The sequence below is a fragment of the Verticillium nonalfalfae genome (genome assembly GCF_003724135.2).
Source record: "Verticillium nonalfalfae strain VnAa140/NRRL 66861 chromosome Unknown scaffold_44, whole genome shotgun sequence".
Classification (NCBI taxonomy): domain Eukaryota; kingdom Fungi; phylum Ascomycota; class Sordariomycetes; order Glomerellales; family Plectosphaerellaceae; genus Verticillium; species Verticillium nonalfalfae.
This window is the reverse complement of record NW_021167269.1, coordinates 1-25,776: the sequence shown is the minus strand read 5'-3', so window position 1 is coordinate 25,776 and position 25,776 is coordinate 1. Positions and strand designations below refer to the sequence as shown.

General features: G+C 56.2%; 6 protein-coding genes across 6 annotated transcripts; 4 read left to right on the top strand and 2 right to left on the bottom strand.

Moving 5' to 3' along the window:
- Positions 1 to 744: 744 nt before the first annotated feature.
- On the top strand, positions 745 to 2,594 carry D7B24_006314 (uncharacterized protein; the record flags this gene model as incomplete). Its single annotated transcript, XM_028640447.1, has 2 exons — positions 745 to 2,296; positions 2,380 to 2,594. The coding sequence occupies 2 exons, from the start codon at positions 745 to 747 to the stop codon at positions 2,592 to 2,594; spliced, it is 1,767 nt and encodes a 588-aa protein (XP_028495315.1).
- Positions 2,595 to 2,908: 314 nt separating this feature from the next.
- PI4KA (Phosphatidylinositol 4-kinase alpha) lies at positions 2,909 to 9,020 on the bottom strand (the record flags this gene model as incomplete). Its single annotated transcript, XM_028640446.1, has 7 exons — positions 2,909 to 4,105; positions 4,156 to 4,443; positions 4,493 to 4,699; positions 4,752 to 5,376; positions 5,428 to 7,130; positions 7,189 to 8,790; positions 8,841 to 9,020. The coding sequence occupies 7 exons, from the start codon at positions 9,018 to 9,020 to the stop codon at positions 2,909 to 2,911; spliced, it is 5,802 nt and encodes a 1,933-aa protein (XP_028495314.1).
- A 388-nt stretch (positions 9,021 to 9,408) lies between these two features.
- On the top strand, positions 9,409 to 10,253 carry PRE7 (Proteasome subunit beta type-6; the record flags this gene model as incomplete). The annotated part of the gene is made up of 2 exons (XM_028640445.1): positions 9,409 to 9,515; positions 9,566 to 10,253. The coding sequence occupies 2 exons, from the start codon at positions 9,409 to 9,411 to the stop codon at positions 10,251 to 10,253; spliced, it is 795 nt and encodes a 264-aa protein (XP_028495313.1).
- Positions 10,254 to 17,042: 6,789 nt separating this feature from the next.
- D7B24_006311 (uncharacterized protein) lies at positions 17,043 to 19,150 on the top strand (the record flags this gene model as incomplete). Its single annotated transcript, XM_028640444.1, has 5 exons — positions 17,043 to 17,574; positions 17,631 to 17,693; positions 17,760 to 18,256; positions 18,335 to 18,891; positions 19,048 to 19,150. The coding sequence occupies 5 exons, from the start codon at positions 17,043 to 17,045 to the stop codon at positions 19,148 to 19,150; spliced, it is 1,752 nt and encodes a 583-aa protein (XP_028495312.1).
- Positions 19,151 to 20,152: 1,002 nt separating this feature from the next.
- Positions 20,153 to 21,136, bottom strand: D7B24_006310 (uncharacterized protein; the record flags this gene model as incomplete). The annotated part of the gene is made up of 1 exon (XM_028640443.1): positions 20,153 to 21,136. The coding sequence occupies one exon, from the start codon at positions 21,134 to 21,136 to the stop codon at positions 20,153 to 20,155; it is 984 nt and encodes a 327-aa protein (XP_028495311.1).
- A 723-nt stretch (positions 21,137 to 21,859) lies between these two features.
- D7B24_006309 (uncharacterized protein) lies at positions 21,860 to 24,171 on the top strand (the record flags this gene model as incomplete). The annotated part of the gene is made up of 3 exons (XM_028640442.1): positions 21,860 to 22,852; positions 22,932 to 24,043; positions 24,093 to 24,171. The coding sequence occupies 3 exons, from the start codon at positions 21,860 to 21,862 to the stop codon at positions 24,169 to 24,171; spliced, it is 2,184 nt and encodes a 727-aa protein (XP_028495310.1).
- Positions 24,172 to 25,776: the final 1,605 nt, after the last annotated feature.

Sequence of the window (25,776 nt, the reverse complement as noted above, 5' to 3'; positions counted from 1 at the left end):
CTGGGTCAGGTGGACGGGGCTTTGGAAGATCGCCGCAGCAGCCGCCAGATCAGCCATGTGATATGAGGTAGCACGACGAGCGGGGTCATTGACTTGAACTTGAGGGTGGGTTGAAGGCCTGGTGATGCACGGGATGCACGGGGGGACGACAGAAGACTGCGGTGGTAGTTACCTTGATGATACATGGCAACTGCTGTCTGTAGAGGTGCGGCAGCTGCACGACAGCTGAGTCAGGAGGGGATGGGTGGATTGGTTGGACCTGAGGCAAGCGGTGACGTGAATCAGGGGTCCAAGAAAGAGCGAGGGGAGCTGCACGTTCAGGAGCAGTGGGTGAGGTGAAGCTTCCCCTCGCAGCTCTCAGGGCCCTTTCTCCCTTGCCAGAGGCAGGCACCACCCCTCCATCGAGCTGGGCGGGGTCCCAATTGCTGCAGCCCATTCGTCGTTGGGCAGGTGGCCCCTGCAAGACCAGAACTAGACCAGATCCGAGGGAGCTCGAATCGAAAAAAACCGACAAAACCTGCCCTCCTCGTACCCAGACCCGGCTACACTCGCTCCCACACCCGTTTACCCTCTCTACGAGCTGCCCAAGCTGTCCAGAGCTGCCCCGAAACTGTCTTCCCCCAAGAGACACTAAGGCCTTGCTGTCTCCAGCCTCTGTTAAGCTTATTTTCATCAATTGCGTCAGGCACGACATATCAGATCCGACCCGAAGCCCATTCCACGCCGCTTCAGAGGCCGCCCGCCATGGGGTCCTCGCGAGCTTCATCCACCACACGCGCCGTCCACGCCGAGACAGACTCATACCCGTACCCCCTCCACACTCGTGGCAACGGCACCTTGGCCACGCTCATTCGCAACCGCTCCACTGCCAGCATCCGCGACGGTCATCCTCAGTCGCCTCGACTGCACAGAGGCTTCCACCTGCCGAGCGATGACGAGGACGACGAGTCGGACGCTTCGCGGCTGCTGCCTCACAGGAACTCGGACGATGGCGGCCGACCGCGTCGCCCGACGGCCGAGGAGCGCCGCCTGAGCCAGATGATATTCAGCCCTCAGATGAGGAGCATGCGTCTCATCGGCAACAGCAACCCCCGTTATCAATGGGATCGTTACTGGAAGACCCAGGAGCAGCTCAGGGCCATGACCAAGCCTCTGCGCGAATATTATGAGCGCAACAACGACCTCATCCGCATGTACCTCTACATCGACCAGCTCCTCGACTCCTCCGTGCCTCATGATCTTCTCAACGAGTACTCCGAGTCCCTTGATGCATCCGCCTTTCGTCCTGTCGACGTCCCGGGCACCATTTCCGAGGAGTCGCCCACGCCTCTCTCGTCTTCTCTTTCTGCAGCTGGCCAGCTCGGAGCCGACCCCTCGGGGACACCCACCACGCAGCTCGGCAGTAGTGCCGACGTGAGCACGAGCGCCGACCTCGCTTCCGCCGACAGCGCCACCAATATCAACGGCAAGAAGCTGCCGCGCCGCAACCCCAAGGACATCTTCAAGCCCACCGAGTCGACACCGCTCCTCGGCGGTATCAACGATCGCGACGAGGCCCTCTACGACGAGGAGGAGGCCCGTCCCTTTGCCGCCGACAGTGATGACTACCCCAAGCCCGAGATTCCCTGGCTCGAGGACTCCGACCTTGACAGCAGCGACCCCATCGTGACCTTGGCCATCTGGGTTAACTTCCTTGCCAATGCCATTCTTCTGCTTGGCAAAGTCGTTGTTGTCCTCTCCGTTCCCTCAGTCTCCGTCCTCGCCTCTCTTGTGGATGCCATTCTCGACTTCCTCAGTACCGCCATTGTCTGGACTACCACTCGTCTTATCGCCGCCAGCCAGAATGATCAGCACCGATACCCTGTCGGCCGCCGTCGTCTCGAGCCCATCGGCGTCCTCGTCTTCTCCATCGTCATGGTCGTCTCCTTCACCCAGGTCGCTCTCGCCGCTATCCAGAAGCTTGCCTCCCCCGACCGCACCATCATCGAGCTCGGCATTCCCGCCATCGCCATCATGGTGGGCACAGTCGTCATTAAGGGCGCCTGCTGGCTCTGGTGCCGCATGGTCAAGAACTCTTCCGTCCGTGCCCTGGCCGACGATGCCATGACCGACGTTATTTTCAACACTGGCTCCATCTTCTTTCCCATTGTTGGCTTCTACGCCAAGATTTGGTGGTTCGACGCACTCGGTGGTCTGCTTCTGTCCCTTGTCGTCATCCTCAACTGGAGTCAGACCTCCATGCACCACGTCCGCAACCTGACGGGTTTCTCTGCCACGTCCGACGAGCGGAACTTGCGTATGTCTCTTCCTGATTTCCCCTCCCAGCGGCAGTGATGCTAACGACGACAGTCCTCTACCTGACGATGCGCTTCTCCACAGCGGTCAAGCAGATCCAGAACCTCCGTGCCTACCACGCCGGTGACAAGCTGTTCGTCGAGGTCGACATTGTTCTCTCCGCCAACATGCCCCTCAAAGACAGCCACGACCTCAGCGAGGTCATCACATACTTCCTCGAGTCGGTGCCCATCGTTGACCGTGCTTTCGTGCACGTCGACTACGCCACATACAACCTCCAGACACACATCAACAAATAGTCCTCTAACATCTATCCAACCGTCTCATACTTTTGATTTCGATTTCTGGTTTCCCTAGCAAAAAGGAAGCATATGCATACCCAGGCCTTGCGGCATCACAGGACCGCCTACCGGGGTTGGTAGCGGGAAAGGTGGCGGTCAAGTCTCATTTGTTCAGCAAGCGGCGTTGTTTCATAGATGGTCCTGTACAGGCATGTGCGTACTGGGGCCACAACTTTTCAGGATAAGTCGAGGCTGCAGGCATACCATCTATATATGTATTGTAGTAAATGCAGTGTAAGCCCCACATGAACGATGTCCATCCATCTCCTCCATTAGTAGGGAATTCCGTTCGTCAGCAGCTGGAACTGGTCGTATACGCCCGTCGAGTAGCTGCCGGCGCTCTTCTTGATGAGGTCCTTCATAAACTCAGCCGCCTCCCGCTCGCTCTTCTCGAGCACGAACCGCTGCCTAAAGTGCTTGACCGTCTCGGGCTTGAAGCACGGCAGCCCGCTGTCCATCATGAGCAGGACGATCTGGCTGAGCTTCTCGCAGTACTGCCGGCTTGCGAGGAAGGACTTGACCGTCAGTTCCTCGAACCACTTGAAGGCCTGGTGGTCGGCGCCGCCCATGACGGCCATCATCTCGGTGGTCAGCTTGAAGGGGGCACGTTCAAATTTGATGCCGCCAGGCGCAATGTCAAAGCAGAAGCCGAAATCAATGTGCAGGATGTGGCCCGCGTCGTCGATCATAATGTTGCCATTGTGGCGGTCCTTGAACTGTAGGAGGAACGAGATAACTGAGTAGGCCGCCATGCTCTTGACGAAGTTGGTGCGCGCCTTTTGGTAGCGGAGCGAGTCCTCGTTGCCGTACTTGGAGATGAAGTAGTCGTACAGGCCGTTGACCGCCTCGCGGCCAAGCATGTCGCGCGACACCGAATTGGGGAGCACCTCAATGACACCGCAACCCGGCGCCGTCGCTGTGACGCGGTTGGGGAATACATAGACGTCGAGGCCCACGCTTTGGAAAATGCCTCGGAATGCGGCGATCATCTGCAGCGCGAGAACGTCCTGTCGACAATCGTCGCCGACCTTGAAAATGACCGACTGCCACACTTCAACTGTCTGGTTGTCCTGAGGTTGAGCAGCTTGCTTGCCGACCTCTTCGATCATTTCTTCGCCATCAACGGCAATGGACTTCTTTGCTTTCTTGACACGGAAAGTTGCCATGTACGGTGCCTTGGCATGGCTCTGCAGGGGTTTGCCCGACTTGCGGTCGATGCCAATAACAACGCCATCTGAGCTGATGGGCAAGTACACGCCCACGTCTACCTTGATCTTGCGAAGCTCCTCTTCGATCTTCTGCGCCTTCTCCGGCTTTGGCCGGCTGATGAATGGCTTAAGCTTGCCCGATATACTGGTCACCTCATCGAAGAAGGCAAACTCGCGCAGGTAAAAGTCGCGGTCAGCGTCACTGAAGTTGGCCACCATCTTCTCTTGAACCGTGTCTAGGGTGGGTTTGATGTCATCAGGCTGTATCATGTTAGTTCAATCTTTTGCATGCGCACAAACACAAATCTTACAATGGTGCCGCTGTCGTCCTTGTAGGCGTTTGCCTTCATATTCCAAATGATCTGATGAGCGAATAGTTGAGAGAACTTTGCAGTCTCCAGAATATACCGCTCGACGTAACCCAGAGCATCGTAGCGAAGTGCCTGTACAATCTGAGGAATGTAAAAGAAGGTAACCTCGCTCGAGTGAGACTCAAGTGCCTTCATGGCGTACTGAGTCATGTATGGGTTGCTGCGATAGGTAGGGGAAAAATAGGTGGCTGCCGTGATCGGGTTCACCGGTGCCCAGAGAAGCAGGTACTGTAATTCATGTAAGCTAGGTTTTGAAATCAGAACGAGCAAAACCAACCTTGAGCTGGAAGCTGACATCATTCGGCAGTGTACCACCCAAGAGAATAGGGAGTGCCTCAGGTTCAGACACCGCTTTGGCTGGAAAATTGAGGAGAAGCCAGCGCACTTCCTGATGCAGACGAGGAATCTGAAACCTTGACACTAGTTCAATGGCGATAGACGGATCCTCTGCCCATGCTGTTCTGACCAAAGGAATCAAAGAGTTCTAGATGTTGTCAGTGCATTTTCTTCGGCAACCAATTCATTGTCACGCTTACCTCGAGCGCCGTCTTCGGCGCAGCATGGCTCAAGGTGTGTGCTTTGTGTGGCTCAAGCGGATGAACCCAGACAGAGAGTCGGGTGTGCTCATTCTCAATAAGTAGCAACAGTAGCTGCGTCTTAGCCTTGAGGGACTTGAGGTTGCCTCCTGCCTGAGCGCCAATAGCATCGACCTGCTTCAAGGAGACGACAACGTCAGACAGCAGTCGAAGTTCAGTCTTCAGCTGGAGGATGTTGCTGCCAAAGGACCAACGCGGCGCGGCCCTGAACCAGCTCAGTCCGGCTGACAGCAACTTTTCTTTCAGACGCCCTAGGGCCACTGCCCCAATCGTTGTGCAGGCGCGGACGACCTTTAATCCGAAAAGAACAATCTGATATCTCAGCTCGCGGGCCACCGGGTGCGGTGTTGCCGTAAGAATGGCATCAAGAGTGATATCGAGAATTCGCAAGAAGATCTTCTGGACATCGGGGCTGCCAAGGCGCGTAGCGTTGAAGTGGCTGGCAAAAAATTGCATCAGGCGCATGTGCGGCGACAACAGGTTATGGACGTGGTGTCTCTGTTTGGCAATGCCTTCGAGATCGCTTGGCGCCGATTCCCCGCGCAGGAAGAAGGGGTCAGGATGACTGTAACGAGTTAGCTGGCAGACGAGCTGAGCTGTATATGTTAAGACTTACGTTACGGTTCGACTGAAGAGCCCGAGCCTTCGCTGAATGGAAAGCTCCCACTGCTGGGCAATCTCAGAAAGAAGACGGGGCTCGAGTCGGGGATTCTCGTTCATGACACCAAGCCACAGTGAGACACCGAGTTTGGTGGATTCCTTTGTAAACATAGCAAAGGGAATGCTGACCAAGTAGTGAACGACGTCAGACTCATCGCGACTGCTACGACAGAGCAAAGCGGCAGCTCGTCGAAGTATATCCCTAACCTCGGAAAGTGGAGTCGACTTCTTGCTCCGAAGCCGTGCTTCGACATGGGCAAGGGCGGTGGCCGCATTGTTGCTCTCTGAGGCGGATGACACTGAGGACTGCACAAAGGAGGCCCTACGGTTCAAGTGCATGAAGCTCACCAGTTCAGTGCCACGATCAGGGAGTGTTTCTCCGTAGCGGTACTCTTGACGCGTCGTGTATTGTGCGACAAAGTCTGAAGCCGTGTTGATGTTGCAGGCTCCCACCAAGTCCAAGGACTGCAACCTCTGGTCTGTGGAGGGAATGACGGCGGACATTTCAAGTGCAAAAGAGCGACCTAGGGAAATGTGGCCGTATGCGCCCTCGTCATTGAATTCTGACAGGTATGTCTGGAGTTGGCCCTTTACGTCCAATGGGGCAAGGCCAATGACTCCCGAAACCCAAGCCTTGGCCCTGCGGTGCAGATTGTCGAGTGTCTTACGACGGAAGTCATAGTCATCGGAGACCTCGACGGAGACGCCGCCAAGTGTCGAAGTAAAACAGGAGCGGGGGGCGTACAGGTCTGTTTCGGCCTCAAGGCAGCTGGTCCACATGAGGGAAAGGAGCTCCAACAGAGCAAAGAGTGAAGTTCGATGACAAAGCGCTGAAGGAACATCTCTGATGATACGATCAGCGTAAGTAAATGCCGCTTGCTGCACACGCTCGATCCGATGACAGCAATTGCAAAGTACCGCGGCGAGTTGTGATGCCGCAAAGGGCGCCGAAAAGCTCGAGTCTTGGCCCCCGAGGGTCTTCCGCAGATACTTTTCAAGCACCGCAGTAGCAATACCCTCCATCGTGCTGCTGACGTCCCCGCGGCGCATGCTGGGCTCCAGGAAATAAGAGAGTACCTTCGTGCAGTCGCCAGAGTCTGCTCGGAGGCTCTCCACTAGGTACGCCGACTGCAAGAAAATGACCTTCCGATAGCTAAGGCCCTTGATCTCCTGATCCTTTAAGGGCACCAAGTCACTCAGATGCTTCCTCTTCGCTGTCTCCCGCTCTGAGCTCATGCCACGGCGCAGCACAGTGTTTAGCTCAATGTCACTCTCGATCTGCTCTCCTCTCTGTTCAGCAACAAGTGGCGGAGAGTGGATGGCCATGAGTCGCAGCTCGTCCTGGTACAGGATTCCGAGGTCTGATTGAACGGTGAATCCATGGACAACAAGGTTAAACCACGCATCTCTGATCAAAGTATGGGACTCATCATCAGTAGCATTATTGAATGCGAGATCGTTTGCAGACATAATGACTGCGAGAGGTCGCAGTAGCTGCGCGATCTCCTGTGCCGCAAGTTGAAGGTCGGCATCTTTCGTTTGCGATTTGTGCACATCACCAATGGAGATGACGCTTTCCAAGAGGTGTTCCCAGTATATGTCATACAACGGCGATCCACGTCGGAGGTGGGTAGAAAGATGCACCCGAGCTTTCATGACCTTGAGTTTTTGTTAGGGAGTTGCTCAAAACATGCAGGATAAATGGTGTCACACTTACAGCATCCAGGAGGAAGCCCTTGTCGCTGGAGACTCCAAGGTGGGAGATTCTCGAGTACATTTTCAACAAAGAGCGGAACTCAAGTTGACCCCCCTTCAATGCCAGTGCCGCGGCGCCAATGATGATTTGAGCATCGACACGAGGGCTGATCTTGTCGATCTTCTGTAGGAGCATGGACTGAGCGAGAGCGGTAATCTTTTGGTCGTTGCATGCAGCCGCAATGCCGCAGACGGCTTGAACCACATTGCCCCAGACAACGGCGGTTTCTTCTTCACCAGTAATTTGAAGAGATATACTGCTTCCCATGGAATGCCGTCCCGCATAAACGGATGTTGGCCCGTCCTGGCTCAAGTCGTTCATTGTACCGTTGGCAATCGCACGATCTGAGCCGGGGCTCAAAACATTACCCAGGGTGTAGAGTGTTGTGATGACGGCATCCTGTGACAGCTTCCGAAGCACAAATGCCAAACTCTTAGACGCAATGGTGACAGTCTTCGAATCAGGCGCCGTCTGTACGATGAAGCGTGGCAGCAGACGACTGACAGTATTGGCGTAGCTCGGCGTGATTCTGCATGTAATGGCCATTGCCCGAAGCACGACCGAAGCCAAGGTTTCATCGGCCATCTGGAGCGGGTCGGCGAGTGCCTCCTCAAGCCAAGACATAACATTGTCAGAATCAGCGACGTCTTCGTTGATAAGCGAGCAATTGAGATAGCTGATCAGGGCAGCGGATTTTACAGCAAAAGCCAGCTCTTGCTCGCCCACGGATCCGAGTCTCACAAAATCGGCACTTGCTTCGAGGTAATCCATCTGGTTCAATGCCATATTCGCATAACAGTCCAGGGATCGTATATCGACATCGGCAGCACGCGAAGGCTCGGGCTGCTTGGTGCCCGACATGTGGACATCAAGGACATGCGTGCTTCTCAGTGTAGTGGCATCGGTAGTCAGAAGTGAGGTAGCAGCCACAAGAAGCCACATGAAACTCCTCTGCAGAAGCATCGCGCCAAGTGGTCGGCCAATGACAGAATAGTGGCGAAGAGTGCGCTTCCACTCCTTCGTGTGGCGATCTGGCGAGTGCGCATTGCGGATCGTGGAAAAGGCCGTTTCAGCTGCGATGAGGAACGGTTCAGACAGGAGTTCCTTTACTCTTTGGATCAAGGCTAGTCTGCCTCCAGCACGCCAGAAGTCGGCCTGAGCTGCAGCAGCTTCCAGGAAACCCAACAAAGAGATTGCAATCGTGGCCGTCTGGATGGCGTTGTCCAAAGTTGGGCCTTCGGGAGGATCCGCAGACGTAGGTACGATGTTTTCAGCAGCATGACTGCAAGAATTAATGAACGCCCAGAGACTGTCCGAGACTACCTCCTCCAGTGCATCGTAATTTGTGCCGAGAGACAGCAGGGCTGCGGTGACATGAAATGCCAAGGCCTCGGTAGGAGAGGGATCGATTTTCTTGAAGAACGGCGAGTGAACAAATGCCTGAACGTGAGCTTCGAGTATATAGGGGACAAGTTGGTTGGCCAGCTTCTGAGCACTTTGGCTGGTTTTGATTGACGGGGCGGCTTTGCAGAGGGCGAGAAGGACTTCGAATTCGCGGATTGTCTACGTCGAAATAAGCTGTGAATTCAATAAGGGAAAGGCAGAGATCCTACCATTGGCACCCGTCCAATAGCGACAGCCTGACTAGAAGAATAGCCATTAGAGCTTCTGCCATGCGGGGGGCACGCCTTGCATAATCTGTCGAGATCAGATCTGTCGAAAGAGGTAGTCGAGCTGGCGGCAGACAATGCAGCGATCTTCTGCAGTGCCTTCAGCCTGATATCGCGCGACATCTCAAGAACCAAAAACCTCTTGCGAGGACTAGGTGGACAGGCGCTGGGGTTCCGAGATGGAGACGGGGAAATGGCAATGGTACGCCCAACTTGTTTTGCTAGACTGGCAAGCTTGTGAAGCCATCGCGAGGTGACCTCCTGCAGGGTGACGACTGGTGGATTGTGTCTCCACTTTTTTATCTTAGTCATCGCAGCTTCCCCGTAGCTTCCACCTTAGCAAGGCTGCCAGCTTGACGCGTGCTCAGCTTCAACCTCACCTTTCGACGCATCTACCCAGACTTATCGAGCAAACGCTGCCAATCTCATCGCAAGCGCTTCCACACCGATCCAGTGGCTACATTCAGCACAAATAACACCTCCCGACACGCAACTGGTGGGAAACTGCACAATGGCCGCAATGTTCAGCCAAAACCCCCTGATGAATGGGCCCAACTACTCCTTCTCCGATGCCCCCAAGTCCGCGCACGGCGAGCACAGAGAGCACCGCTTCAACCCGTAAGACAGGCCCATGACTTTCTGGACTACGTCAAGCTAACACCTTTAAGATACACCGATAACGGCGGCTCTACGCTGGCCATCGCCGGAGCCGACTTCGCGATCGTGGCTGGTGACACCCGTAGCACATCCGGATACAGCATCAACTCTCGATACTCTCCCAAGGTTTACAAGATTGGCGGCACAACATCTAACCAAGATGATGCGACCATTCTCCTGTCAGTTGTTGGCTTCGCAGCCGATGGCGAGGCTCTCAAGGAGCGGCTGGATGCCATCTGCAAGATCTACCGTCACCGCCACGGCAAGGCCATGAGCGTCACGGCGTGCGCCAAGCGTCTCTCTACGATACTCTACCAGAAGCGCTTTTTTCCTTACTACGTCTACGCCATTCTCGGCGGTCTCGACGAGAAGGGCGTCGGTGCCGTCTTCTCGTACGACCCCGTGGGCAGCTACGAGAGGGAGCAGAGCAGGGCTGGCGGTGCTGCTGCCAGCCTGATCACGCCCTTCCTTGACAATCAAGTCAACTTCAAGAACCAATACGTTCCAGGCAGTGGCGTTGGACATGAGCTGAAGGAGAGGGAAGTGGTGCCCTTGGAGCGCAAGGAGGCCGAGATCTTGGTCAAGGATGCGTTTGATGGCGCAGTGGAGCGTCACATTGAGGTCGGTGACGCGCTGCAGATGATGGTCATTACCAGCAAGGGCATTGAGGAGATTCTGCTACCCCTGAAGAAGGACTAAAGGACTGGGATTTGACGACGTAGGAGACTTGGGCAGCGTTGTACAACAGCACGAGGCATGTAGTAAATCAAACGAATAAAGCCATACTGAGAAAGCTGCTCCCATCAGCAAGACCAACGAGCCTGGGGCATTCATAGTACATCGCACCCGGCCATTTGGATTTGCCGAGTATTGAAACGCAAGGCTATGCGGCACACCTCTTGACTGATAGAGGCGAACACATGGCGGTTCCTGGGGCCAACCCCAAGCACAAGCCTCAAGGTCCTACGGATGCAGCATTGTCGATCCTGGTCGAAGTCCTCGTCAAGTAGTCAGGTTGCGAATTTTCAACATTTCTTAGTCGCGTCAATAGCTGCAAGGGAGGTCGGGAAGACAGCCCTCACATCGTCAGCAGACCAACAAGTACAGGGGCATCTTTCCAGGGGTTTGCACTCGGCTGCACTCATTCCGTGCGGACCATCTGCAACCGGTAAAGGAAGCAAAGAGCATGAAAATGTACTGGTTCGATTACCCTGCATGAGGTACCCAGCCTACAAGGGCAGGCTGACAACAGCTCATTGGTCCCCATCTTGATGGGTTACCATGTTTGTCTTGTGGGAATACTCTCCTCGCAGGCTCACGGAGTCCTCCGGTCCTTGCCTCCCCCGTCAAGGGCTCTACGTGCTCTTACATCCCTTTGCGCCGTAATTACTAGGCTCCCTGTCCGAACGAATCCGAAGCCATGGCCTGCCTTCTCCTGGAGCATGCATTGGACCAGGCAGGGGCCATGAAGGGGCGTAACCAGCAGTAGCCTCAATTGAGAGCCCGGCAGTCTGGCTCGAACACATCATTGGGCTGTAGTATGCTGCATGTCATCTGCGCTCGCACTCGCCGGCTCAAAAGCCAGATTCACTTTGCCCGTCATCCACCTCTGCCCATGAAGGCCAAGCGAGCCTGCGTGTGCTGATCCATTCGTCTGCCGGCTCGTCATTAAGCATAGCTGACCAAAGTGTACGCTGGTAGTCTGTCAAAGTACCGGAAGACTCATTCGAACCGATGCCCCCAGACCAGTAAATTTGACAGCCTCACCCTTCCTGAGTCGAAACCACGCGTGTAGGCGTTGCCGGAGCTAAAATAAGATTTTCTCGCCACGTCGGTAAAGCTGCCCAGGTTCCAGGTTCCTCGAGTACTGGAAATTCGTCACCCATCGTATGTTTTGGAGAAAAACTGGAGGTAGGGTTGTCGATCTTCTTGCCGCTTCGTCGTCAGACGGCTTGATGGCCCTGTCGAGGCTGTGAGCAACCGCCACAGGCTTGTGCACCCCACCTTGAATTCCAAGACACGCTGTGGATTCCGGCCGCCACTGGACTTGGGGTCCCGTGTGGCTGTGCTGCAGCGGCACAGGGGCCGAAGAGGCGAACTGGAGCTTGAACTACCAGGTCGGGAACCACATGGTCCTAACTTGAGGCGCGAGCCAGGGATCCCGGGGCCATCAGAAACCGCTATGCTGAAGCTCATGTGTTTGTCATTGCTGACAGCCGTTATTCTCACCTGTAGAGACTCGTTCATGATGCTACCTAGCGTGGAGAGCTACTTCGCCCACTCAGGTCGAGTTCTTGATGTGCAATGTCTCATCGGCAGAGCCGCGTGTGTTTTTTGACTAGGTAGGCAGGCCTGCTGAGTTGGCAACCCTGATTCATTGTCGCGGGCCCAATGTGTTGTATTGAGGTACCGCATTATCTCTTCAAGTTTGTGTGGGCAAGCTGCCGGAGTGATTCGATCATATCACTGGCGCGCTGGACCAAGTTGCCTGCCAATAGAAATTTACACAACTGGCCACTGGCGACCGACACCCGCTGGCCCCGTCAGCTGCACAGGGGTTTTCCCATTCACCATTTCATCATTCCACGGGATTTTGGCGTGGGTCCAAACCTTTTCGTCGAACGACGGCTCCCAGAAGTATCGAAGATCAGGAGCGTAAAGGTCAATGATCGGCAGCCGCCGGCCTGGGCCCCGCGCACCAAGTGGCAAAATTGACCAGATGTGCCGAGCATTTCGCGCAATCCGCTCAGTGGTTCGCTTTCATCCGAAATCCTTGATGCCCACACGGCTTTGAAGGGGCCGCGCACGCATTCTGATCTGTACGTCGTAGGAAAAGCACCGAGAGAGCGCTCGGCTCAGGGAAGCTGCCTAAAGGCCGCCATGCCGCTCTAGTAGAGGGCAGCTTCTCCGGAATGCATCTGCCGGAGTAAATGCTCCGGCCCGAGCTGGAGAACGCCAGTGCGCTTCGGAAATTGGATCGCTCAGGGTCACTCATACGTGGGGCGTAAGACCAAAATTCCAGCCTCAGATTTCTTGCAGTACGCAGGTAGTGGAATGAACGTGGGCGCCAACGTATGGCCTCAATGTTTTCTTTTGTGGTCAGATTGCAGCTGCACGAAGTCACTTTATCAGTTCAATTTGCTCGATGAACAAGCGGGCGTCGCATGCTGAGGTGCGGTGCCTGTGTCCTTGTTGTGGCATCGTGCTAACGCCGTCGAATGGTCCGAGCCTCGGAAGATGGGGAAAGGGGACTTCGTCAACGAGAATCGAGAAAATGCCACAATCCCATGGTTGACAAACCCTCGGCCAGGCTTCAGTGCCAGTCTAGCCTCCACACCACACCCACTCACTCCCCGACTAGCCCACCTGCCCATGACCGGCACCAGCGTCAACGAGCTGGGTTTGGCAGTGGCAATATGCCTTGATCGGGATAGCAAGAAGTGTCATCCGAGCGTGTCCAGAAGCTGGTCCATGGCCGTCTAAACTCCACCCAACACAACCTTTGCCATGCAGTTCTTCGGCTCGTCGCCACGCACAGCTTAGGACACACTGGAAGCCAAGCCCCCTAATAAGGTGTGGGGAGAGGGGAGAGGGGGTGTGGCTACGAATCGAACCCTGAAGACCGTTCGCGTGCTCATCCCTGCCGATTGTTTCCCATTCAAATTCACCGATTTGGTCTCATACGGAAAGCCCTTCCATCGAAGTCACATTGGTGTAGCGTAGCTAGCCGCTGTGGTCGATAAGCAGCGACTGGCTGCAGCTCGAGCGGAGGGCCACCTTTTTGATGAGATGATTTCTTCTTCGAGTCGGTTCGATGCATCCGCGCAGCGACGGGAAGGCGCATCGTGATCGCCCAACAGGTACAGCCTGAGTCTAGGTCGCGGTCTTCCAGCATGGGGGTTCGAGCAGTACAATGGGTAAGGGAAGCGCTCGGGCGGTCAGCGGTCTGGACCACGACCGGCCTTGCTCACATGGTTCCCTTCGCCCAGCGAGAGACGTCCCTAGGAATCGAGCGACAATTATCGGACTACATCCATTACATGTGCAAGCTCCTCACCGATGAGCATCGTCGCCGACTCTTGTCCGGAGATCGCGGCATCAACCCTGGCTCCGGCCATGAGAGCCAGTTTTGTCTGAGTGAGTGGAATATGGACCAAAAGGGCTAAAGAGGGGTCATAGGCTTGGAATGGCGCGGGTGAACTCGTCTTTGCAGTGCCAAGGGTTTCTAGGAGTGCTTTGAGGGTCGTTTGTTCCACTCGCCATCGATTGAACGACGGAGATGCGCCTGGAAAACACCTAGCTAGTCTGAAGCAGAAATTATCCCAAAGCTCAATAAGATCCCAAGGCGCCGGATTGGCTTCGGCCAGGCATGCGGACGCTTTGTCCTTGCCAGAGGCTGTTACTACGGTATCCAATCTGGCTGCGCGCTTCCCAACCCCGTCATGCATTAACAAGCTCGAGGGAGAAGACCCTTGATGACAGGCGTGGCGATTGTGGGATGATGGCATACGCCGGGCGAACCATCCGGTGTTCCATAGGATTTTGACAGATAGTAACGAGCGTATGGACTGCAGATCGAGTCCCTTCCCGTTGGATAACCGACCGTTGACGTGGTGCTTCGTGGATATTTCGATGATGAAAGTATGCGTCAGGGTTGGGCGATCATGCTAGGTTGAGCTGTTCTTGCGTCCAGGTTGGTGTTGTACCCAGGCAGCGCTGGCGGAGTAAAGGATAGCCAAGGCAGGAAGAGCAAAGAGGAAACGGAAAGTGACCCGAACGGGGGCACTTGGCAAGGGCTCAGAAACTTCACTTGAGGACCTCAGCCACGTCGCCGCCACCTGAGGCCCATTGAAACAGGTGCTGGTGCTCCTGACCCCCGGCTGGCACTATATCCACGCCTTGTATTGTGAGGCACATGTGATGCGGTCACGCCCCCCCCTTCCGCTTCTTCCCATCCCCGCCCTTGTACCCCTTGCACGCCCCTCTCCCCTTCGGCTTCCCGCATCTTGAAGTACACCCACCTTCACTCATTACCACCGTGTACACGAATGACCCCTGCTTTCTCGTGTGCCGTCTCCAGACTCTGATCTAGACGCCATTACTGAATCCACTTTGGCCTCCAATGTCTCCAAATATGGTCTCCAACTTTCTCTTGCTCCATTCAATGTCGACTAGTCTCTCTCAATGGATCTCCAGACAGCACCACGGATCGGCCACCTGCGAAGACGGTATTGTCCGTGGCAGTAACTCAGACGGGGCTATGTTCGGACCTGATCAACAGTGTCTCTCTACATGTACGTACATCCTGTCGTTGCGTATCCTGTCCTCTCGCCCACCCCTGGTCCACGCACCGCGCCCAGGCCAGGCTGACAAGTTGACAGTCGACTTGAGGCTGCCGGGATCAGCACCATGACCCCGTTCTAAGTAGCAGCTCCAGTGGCAGCTCCAATCCCATTGTACGACATGGGGCATGCACATCTTTGGGACATGTGGTCTATCAGGCTAGCAGGCTAGCTCCCTGCCCCCCCCTTGGCGATGGCCGGCCCCAAGTTAACCATCGGACCCCTTGCCCTCTCTCTCACGCATCAATCAGTAGGTTGAGAAAGTCCCGGTCCTGGGCTCCGGACCCAGACACACGCGCAGGCCTAGATGCAGACCCGAGCAGAGACCTGGACACAGACACCGGAGACAGGCGAGACGGCGGGGGGGGGGGATTCCTTCCCTGTCCTCGACAACGGCAAGCCCACCAAGCCCTACAGCCGCTGGGTGTGCTTGGGTTTTGGCCACTCGCTCCACGGCACCCTGTCAACCCCATCAACCTCATCGCCTCGTCGTCCCTCGCATACATTTTTTCCCTGCTCTTTCCTCTTGCACCTGGCAAGGCTGTGTGTTCTCTCTACCGGCCCCCAGCTGCTCGGCCTCTCCAGCCCTATCCCTGTCTCCCGTCGACCAGGGCCCAGTACGCTAGAATCAACGGCGCGGGAGGCGAATCCTCTCGGTACCCGCCATCTCGTCTGCTACTTCGCGTGTCCTGCCCCGAGCGAGTTTGCTGAATCTGTGGCTCTTCTCTCAAGTCCAGCCGCCGAGTGTTCTTGCATGCTCTCGTCTGGTTTGCCAATTTGTCACCCCCGTTCACCTCTGCTCTTGGTTGTGTTCACTCCAAGTGTATATTCGACTCTGCTTGACTCTACTCTTTGTCTGATCCCTCCTCTGAATCCTCTTTCTGTTGCGCCACTATTATTTACCAACCCGCATCACCTCGCCTCGATCATCTTCCAGGTTGGGCGCATACACGTCTGACGAGCCGCGCTGTCTGTGGCCTCCCTCTGTGTTGAGCCTCACGCCTTGCGCTTGCCGAACCCCAGCCTCCCCTGTTGACATAGTTTACGGGAGACGCAAAAGACTGCTTTTCGGTACAGTGGCAATTATAGCAGGCCCCTGGACGTGATCCAATCTGCTATCATTCTGGGTTGGACATCCCGTCAAGAGATAGTTTTCGCTTGTCCCCCGCGCCTTCATCCGCCATCTCTCTCCTTGCGCCGCCCCAGATAGCTTACACCCTTGAGCATTGGGGGGTCCCAGGATCGTCTCCTCCTTTTTCGGCCACTGCCCTCTGAATTGGACACCTAAACCAAGCCAAAGCCGCTCGACCCTGGCCTGCTTCGCCTCGGACTCTTCTCTGGTTCCGTATTGGCCGCTCAGATAACCCTGATTGCTTTCAACGAATTTCGTTGACACCAGATCATACCCTACAAGTACCACCTGGCGGCAGGGCTTTTCTGACAAGCACAGCACACCCGAATCGCACACTTCAGGACGAGCCACCCACACTCAGGCACTCAAGCACGGAACGCATCCTTTCATTGATCAGCTGGGATTACCCGTGGACAGATCTTCCAGAACACCGCCCCGAGTTGCTGCCCTTCGCTTCACCAAACGCGTGCAGTTGATCGTACCAGCCTTATTGGTCCAAATACCACCATTTCTCATCTGCCACAAATAGCACCAATCTCGCTGCGGCGCCCACATATACATAGCTGTCCATCATACCATCCAGACCCGCCCACCTCCTTCCCCGGACATTCTAGGCTCGCTTCCCCAAAGCTTGGGTCGCTGCGACCTTTTGGCATATATACCATATCCCCTACTCGACTCGGTAGCAGTTTCGAGCATTTTGCAGTCTTGAATTACTAGCGAGAGCAGTAATTTCGATACACATCACACGTGTCCCGATCGGCATTTCCCTACCCTGAACTCGAACCTCTCGGGGGTTTTCACGTACCAATGGGAGATATTCCACCCCCCTCGAGCTCAGAGGATCACTTGACGCAAGAACCTCAACAGCGCGTCCACAATGTAGGTTCATCCTTTACTCTTGTATATTCGGTTGTGAGCAAAGACACTCATGGTCGATTTCTCTAGCATTCGCAACACCAGCAGCAGCAACAGCTCACTCAGGACCAGCATGCTTTCTCTTCCCAGTTTAATATGGCCCAACCATCTGGAAATGGCCGCTCCGGCGCTTACAGCATGACCAACATGGCGAATGCCCTCCCTCAGCAACCCGGCAATTTTCGACCTGTGGGCTATCCTCCCGTACCTCAGCAGCAGCGATTCAACTCTTCTACGCCATCTACAGCTATGATGACTCCACCGATGAACACTCATTACGCACCTCAGCATGTGATGCCAATGCAGAGTCAGCATTTTTATATGCCGCAGCAAACGCACCATTTCTACGGCGGACCACACTCGCCGATGCAGCAGCAGACACGACCTAACATTGCTTTCTATCCGAACCACATGGCATTGAATCAGCAGCATAGTCAAATGACACCTGCCTATTTTTACCCACAACACAACGCTAACTTTCAACATCATCAAGCTATATCCCAGTCCATACCGTCTGGCCAGCATTACGGCGGAGGTGAGATGATAAGTGAGCACAGAACACCGTCCCAGTCGCCAACCGGAGATCCTGCATTTCGTCTCCAACATGTCCATGGATCGAAAACAGGTGGTGAGTTTTTCTGCTCCCTGGGTGTCTAAGAAATCGTACTGATTTGTCAAATGCAGAATCTGGCGACGAAAATAAGGCTGGAATTGTCCGAGGTCCCCCTCGCAAGCCACGACAAAGTGGTAAGCTATTTTTTCAGTCGTCTAAAAACACTATCTGACTATCATGAGGCCATGCTATTTGGATAGGGAATCTGCCACCCCAGACGGATTTAATGAATCTTGTTCATCACGTTTGCAAAGAGGCACCAGGTCTCGAATCTCTCTTCCTCATCTCCAAGAGCAATTGCGCCTTTGCAAACTTCAAGGACGAGCAGACATGCATAGCGGCACAACAAAAACTTCACGACTCAAAGTTTCAAACCGTGAGACTCGTGAGTCGTCTGCGCAAGAACACCGTTGAAGGTACGACCGGTTTGGCGGTCCCCACTGGGCCAGCAGCATCTGCCGAGCCTCCGACACCACACACGCCTCTTTCGGAAACCATTGTAGATGGTACCGCCAAAGCAACGACAGCGGGACTTGACAGCAAGTCACCACAGGTCCACGATACGGAAGTTTCGGCGCACAAGGACAAGTTCTTCATTCTGAAGAGCTTGACTGTTGAAGATTTGGATCTGAGTGTAAGAACTGGCATATGGGCAACACAGTCTCACAACGAAGATACGCTCAGCAATGCATTCAAGGTGAGCTTTGGCGCGCGCCTCTCGCTGAGGTTTCTATCAACTACTCCGACAGAAACCTTACTAACATGGGTTTGACAGGCTGTTGACAATGTGTACCTTGTTTTCTCTGCCAACAAATCGGGAGAGTATTTTGGATATGCGAAGATGGTGTCGCCCATCAATGAAGACCCAGCCGCAGCCATTGAGTTCGCCCCGAAGGCACAGTCAGCAAACGACGTGGACGCGCCCAAATCGATTACGACCGAAGCTACGGAACATGCCCCAAAGGGCAGAATAATCGACGATTCGGCTCGTGGCACTATATTCTGGGAAGCTGGTCGAGAAGACGGAGAAAGCGCCGACGAAGAAGAAGAAAGCGACGCCAGCAGTGGGAAAGGGTTTGATGAGGTTGAGGCCAGCAACAAATCATGGGGGAAGCCATTCCGACTAGAGTGGCTCTCAACGACAAGACTGCCATTCTATCGGGCACGCGGACTGCGCAACCCTTGGAACTCGAATCGCGAAGTTAAAATTGCTAGAGATGGCACGGAACTTGAGCCTTCAGTTGGCCGCAAGTTGATTGGACTATTCAATCGAGCGCAGAGCCCGATTCCCATGGCGGACGGAATGCGACCAGGGATGGCCATGATGGCCGGGTTCGTGCCTCCCATGCGACCACCTCACTACCAATGATGAATGAACAGAAGTTGCGGACGATGTTTGGATTGGCCGCCACGGGAACGACTCTCTATGCTGGTCATAGCGCGGAAGAACATGAGGGCGAAGTGGGAGATATTCTACCCATGACCTAGACTTTCAACGATCTCGCTCTTAATGGACAAGCATACGATCATTGTATTCATTCTGGCAACTGCCACCTCAACCGGTATTGGACAACACCATCACGACGACTAGACACATCACAGTGACACATTGTGGCCAGAATACTTTATTGTACGGTCACGCACACGCGACCTGCCAACGCCTCCGGTGAACGGCGTTATTAGTTGTCAGAACCGGGCTCCTTCCGTTGAGGATGGAGTGAAGTTGGGGCTATTGTGGCACGCCCGAGTGGCTTTCTCCATGCTGTGTGGCTGGAGCCCGTCGGTCAACCCACTATCCCTGACAATCTCTTGCCTAAACTAAACACTGGACAACGCCACAAATGACGAATGATCGCCGGGCCCTGAGCCGGGACTGAGGTATGCCGAAGCCTCAACCTTGGCTCGGCGTGCTGGCGCAAGAGGGCAGAATAGCAAGGAGAACCAGTTCTATCCCTACAAACTGACTGCCAAGGGTCCAAGAAGAAATGCCCATCTCGGACAGACCGGCGAGTCACATTTGTGATGGACTGGGAGTGTTTTACTAAGAGGTCTGGCCGCATGATGTGGTGGTTTGGTGTTCGGACATCCGGAATCGTGGATGCAACTAACAATCGTCTGCCTGGCCACCCTGTTGCATGCAGATCACATCTAGGCTGCTCGCAGACGCAGATGAGGCACGTGCGGGGGGAGAAGTGTGGTGTGTGAAAGCCTGCAAGTTTGAGGCCGGGTCAAGGACTGGCTGACCATGCGAGACAGCCAGATTTGATTTGGGCAACACATTTTACGCGGTATACAAACGCCGAGGTATCTAAGCAGGCACTAGCTTAGTGTATGAATGACGGCGGGGTATGTCTGTGAAGCATAGGTCACGTACAGGCATCCTGATGCCCTGTTTGCTACATCCTTTGATTCAATTAGCTATTTGTGTTCTCTGCCACTCGGCTGTCGATCATATAAAGTACTAGGGTCAAAGTTGGGCACTCAAGGAGTGGCCTAGAGATGCCTGATTTTGGTGCACGTTGTATGTGACAAGTATAATTAGAGCAAATAGAAATATGCACGGCTCAGTAAACGAGCAGTTCGAACGGCTACTCTACAACACGACAACCTGCGGCGGGTTTCCGAGCTTGCCACTGTTCCCCTTCATGAGCCCCGCGTTCACAAGCCACGTGCCGCCCGTGTTGCCGCCGGGCCCGAGCATCAAGACCTTGAACACGACGGCGTGCAGCCCGTAGGCGGCGACCTTGAGGGCATCGATCCAGGCGCCGCTCGGCAGCAGATCCCGCACAGGTCCGCCCCTGCGCGCGACGAGCGACTCGTACGCCGCCTGCGCGCCGTCGTAGTGGGCGGCCTCGCGGCCGTGGCCAAAGTGCACGTGCCCGAAGACGTGCAGGCGCGGGCGCACACGCCACAGCTCGGCCAGCAGCGCGGGACAGCCGAGGCGCAGGTCGCGGTGGGCAAAGGGTGGCGTGTGGGTGATGAGGATGTCCGTGTCAGCGGGGACGGCGCCCTGCCAGGGCGGCGCGGCGGCATCGTACTGGAAGGCAAAGTCGGCGGGCCCGCAGCGCGGAATGTCGGGGGCGCCGTAGAGGCGCAGGCGACGGGCGCCGCGGGCGGCAAAGGTCAGCGTCAGGGCCTCGTGCTGGAGGTAGTGGACGCCCTTGAGGTCGAGGGGCGCGCGGAAGGTACGGTCGGCGAGCGAGCGCGCGTTCGGGTCAAAGTAGGCGTCGTGGTTGCCGGCGACGAGCACCTTGTGCGTGTGCGGCTGGGCCGCGAGAAAGTCAATCTGCGCCTGCAGCGCCGCCGCCGTGCCTGGGGTCGAGAGGTCGCCGGCGTGGATAAGGAGGTCGCCCTCGGGCACAGGGTCGGCGGGGAAGAGGTCGTGCGTGTCGGAGAGACAGACAACGCGAATGCCATTTTGTGTTGGCGGCGCGTACGGGCGGCCGCGGAGCATCAGCAGAAGGGCGTACAGGGCAGAGATGAGCGTCTGCAGTGGTGAGTCGAGGAAGGCATCGAGGGGCGTTTGAGGGTCGAATCTGCTGCGCCGGCGGAGGCCCAGCCTCTGGAGGATGGCCATGTGTGTCTTGTTCTCGCTGCAAGGAAGTCGTGTAGGTACAGTTTCTCGTGGATGGTATCTCGCAGATGGGGAAACCGACGAGTTGGCGCGACAGCGAGGTGATGATGGTTGAGTTGGTGTTGAGGGGCCTCAACCTGGTATGACAGGCAGGCACATGTGAAGAAGAAGTGACGAAAGAGGGCCCAAGCTCCCTGCCGAGACAGGACCCAGCCACGCTTAGCTAAGACGGCGACGTGACGCCCCGCCAAGGTGGACCTGGCAGGTGTGGCACCGCAGCAGGAGCTCAGCGCAACAGGGGATGGAAGCTACCCCCCTCCCCGCTTGCCGTCATATCATCGCCCCCACCCACCGATCCACGGCAGGGGCCATCCAGCTGAGCTTGTTTCCCGAAATGACGTTGACACGCAGCCAGAACCTGGACCCGTTTCACCAGCCAAATCTGCCAACAGACGGCAAGCTTGATACCTACCTTACCTTGCCTCACGCAACCTTGGCCAGCCAAAGCTGCCTCGTCATTAGTTTGCTGTGAGCTGCCAAGCTTCCGGTGCTTTCTTTGCTGCTGCAAAACATTGCCGGCTTCGTGCTTCGTGCTTCGCGCTCCCTGGGCTGTGCCATTCAAAAACGTCGTCTTCTCGCCTCACTCGACCTGCGTCCCGTACCCCTCTCGTCCTTGCTCTCCCTCCCTCCCTACCTTACCTAGGTACTCTGCCGCCCACCGACGAGATGGCCTCCCTCCAGAACCTCTACAGCAGCCGGAGTCTGCAACCAGGCTACGGGTCAAACTACAACGTCGACTATGTCATCCACTACCAGATCCCCCAGACCGACCGCCATGAGGCCGAGGCCGCTTACGTCCGTCTCATCGAAGCCCTCGTCAACGTCGGTCTGACCACCGAGGTGCGCCCCGGCGACGCCGACTCCCTGCTCATTTTCGTCAAGATCGCCTCCGACAAGGTCTTGAGCGACCAGATCTACCGCTCACGCCTCGGTGACTGGCTTCATGGCGCCCGCACCGTCGGCCCCGACCAGGAGCTCTCCGCCACCCTCAAGAGCGAACCCGTGACCGAGGCCGAGCGTCTGCGTCTCGTCTACCTCCTCATGACGAAGCCCCGCAACGAGGGCGGCGCCGGCATCACGCCCGGCACAGGCGCCTGGAAGCACGTCGCCGGCCTCTTTCCCTTGCACAACCACGACTTCAACCGCAAGCTCATTCAGAAGATGAGCACAAAGTACACCATTGACGACGACGACCTCGACGGCATCCGCAACACCTTTGGCGAGAACGTCGCCTTTTACTTCGCCTTCACCCAGTCCTACTTCACCTTTCTCGTCTTCCCCGCCGCCGCCGGCTTCTCTGCCTGGCTGCTGCTCGGTCAGTTCTCGTGGTTTTACGCCCTCGCGAGCTGTCTGTGGTCTGTCGTCTTTTTCGAGTTCTGGAAAAAGAAGGAAATCGATCTTGCCGTGCAGTGGGGTGTCCGCGGCGTCTCCAAAATCCAGACTCCGCGCCCGCAGTTCGAGTTTGAGCACGAGGCCGAGGACCCCGTCACGGGCGAGCCCGTCAAGGTCTACTCGCCCTTCAAGCGCCTACAGACCCAGCTCCTGCAGATTCCCTTTGCCGTCGCCTGCATTCTGGTGCTGGGCACCCTCATCGTGACCTGCAACTCGCTCGAGATCTTCATCAATGAGGTCTATAACGGCCCATTCAAGCAATATCTGGTACGTCTCTCACGTCTTTTGCATCCGCTCACGCACCAGCCTCCGCCTTCTCCCTGACCCGAAGGCTGACCCATGCCAGGCCTTCCTCCCCACCGTCATTCTCGTCGTCATGACGCCTACCTTCAGCACTGTTCTGCTGAAGTTCGCCGAGCACCTCACACAGATGGAAAACTACGAGACGATCGACGCCCATCACGCCGCCCTCGTTCAGAAGCAGTTCGTCCTGAACTTCCTCACGTCGTACATGGCCCTGTTCTTCACGGCGTTCATCTACATACCCTTTGGCAACCTGCTCCTGCCATACCTCGACTTCTGGCGCGCCGCCGCCCAAAAGATCGCGCCCAGCGACAAGTTCTCCACCCAGGAGTTCGTCATCAACCCGGCCCGCATCAGCAACCAGATGTTCTACTTCACCGTGACGGCCCAGGTCGTCAATTTCTTGACCGAGACTGTCCTCCCCTACGTCAAGCGCAAGGTCCTCGACGAGGCCAAGGAAGTTCAGGCCAAGATTTCGAGCAGCAGTGCCGGTCCCAAGGTCCCCGATGTTCCCGAGGAGGCTGACTTCCTCGCACGCGTCCGTAGCGAGGTTCTTCTGCCCACGTATAACGTGACGGATGATTACCGCGAGATGGTCATCCAGTTCGGCTACCTGTCGCTCTTCTCCGTGGCCTGGCCCCTGACAGCGTGCTGTTTCCTGATCAACAACTGGGTCGAGCTGCGGTCTGACGCCGTCAAGATTGCCATCAGCAGCAGGCGTCCCATCCCGTGGCGCGCCGACTCGATCGGCCCGTGGCTCGATGCTATTGGTTTTCTGTCGTGGCTCGGCACCCTGACCAGCGCCGGCATCGTCTCGCTGTGCAGCGGCAAGAACCCTGACGGGCCAGCCGGCGCGCGATCCGACATCAATGCTGTGGCTGTACTCCTCAGCGTCTTCCTCGCCGAACACTTTTACCTCGTCGTGCAGATGGCCGTCCGCTTCGTCATGACCAAACTCGAGAGCGCCGGCCTGCAAAAGGAGCGCAAGGAGCGGTATCTCATGAAGAAGAGGCTTCTCGAGGAGAACCTGCACCAGGCTGTTGACGAGAAGGCGGCGAACCCGGGCATCGCCAAGAGCGACAAGATCACGCGCGAGGCGCTGGAGGACGAGGCCCGCAGGGCTTCGGTCCGTGGAAGTGGCGGTTCAGACGAGATGTGAGTATATTGTACGCACCCAGGACGGGCAGTGCTGACAGGCGAACAGGTTCTGGCAGCGCCAGCGAGGCATTGACGACACGGTCCAGATCGGTCGGTCTCTGATCTCCAAGGTGGGTTCCTCGTGAGGTGGGCTGCAAGGCAAGGCAACGATGTAGTGATTGACCCGAGCAGAACGCGACAGAGGTGTCCGCGGCGAGCGGGACGGGTTTGCGTTCGAGCAAGACGACCAAGAGTGGGCAGGCGCAGGTGTTTGAGACACTGCAGAAGCAGAGAAAGGGAATGTGGTGAGCACGAACTTCTTCAAGGGGGGGGGTTCACATTTGCAAGCCGAGGTCGACGAGGATGAGACACGAATGACGCCCATTGGAGTTATGCGTAGTGTTTTCTTCTGGTTGTTTATTCATGGTATCTATTCTTGTAGTGCAGGGAAAGGACCGGAGGAGCCTGGACAGGAAACGAAAATAGTCGTGTGCTTTCTGATCTGGTACAAGTGACTACCCATCTTTGTGGAACTCATACCGAGACGCCCCGATCGGCATGTATGATGGATGCGGAGAAAGCCTTCCTGAGCAAAGCCCCAAAGGATTTTGTTGGTCGTCGTATTTTTTTTTTCCCGCGTGGATTCTTCTTTTTCTTTTCCTTCCCTACCGCTGTTCTTTCCTGCTCGTGACCCGCACGAGGCAGACTTGAGGCCGCGGAGTAAGACTGCGCATGGCGGAGACGGGCTACGGCACACAAGACTCGACGAGGAGGCGTTCGCTGCGCCCCTTGAACAGCGGGCACTACAGCGGCACCACGGCGCACAGCGAACACCAAGGCGGTTCCGTGGTTGTTTGTGGCTTGAGACGTGGGCCAATTGGCAGCGCAGGGTTGAGACCGTGACCATCCTCTCACACTGCCTCTCTCCCTGTCCTTCTCTCTCGCCAGTTGTCACTAGGTACGACTCTCCCTCTCGAGTGTGCGCCGCCCCTTTCTGTTCGCCTTGCTTTGTAGATACCCCGTTTGGAGGTGCCATGGCGGCTGCCCACCCAAAGTACCTTAAGGCAATCATGTCCTATTCAATGCCACCCGCCCTGCTAGGTAGGTACATGTGGGCACCTAGACAGGCCCCCAGCTGGCCTCGCCTTGATCCTACCCCTCGATGCACGGTGCGAGACACTCTGTCAGACCCCACATGGTTGACATTCCGCAGCCCTGGAGGGCCGCCTACCAGGGGTGCCTTCATTTGAGGTACCTGAGTCTCTTTGCTGGGTGCGTGCTTACCTAGATTCCTTGGTCCCTACCTAGGTCCCTACGAAGGTACTTACCTAGGTATCTAGTAAAGGTAGGTAAGGCAGGTACCTAACGAGGCAGCAAGGCAAGTAGGACTAAGTAGTCATTCGCCAGACGACAAGCCAGCACCCTGCTTGATTGTCAAGACTGTAGACTGTCTACCTTCGTGCTTGTACCACCTCAGCTCACCTGCTGATCGTCGTCTATCGACTTATCGACCATCGACCACCCATCATCCATCGTCCACCGATCATCCATCGTCCACCGCCCACCCCTGCCCTCGGACCCGAACGCTGTGCTCCCGCGTTCGCTGAGATGGGGCCTGATAGCCAAAAGGATCACGAGCACCCGCATATACCAGTATGTAGCCTCGTCGGTGACGGGCCGCCACCATTCTTCCCTAGTCCAGCCCCCTCCCCACCACCCCCTCCTCCAACCACGCCTTGAGTCCTTGACCA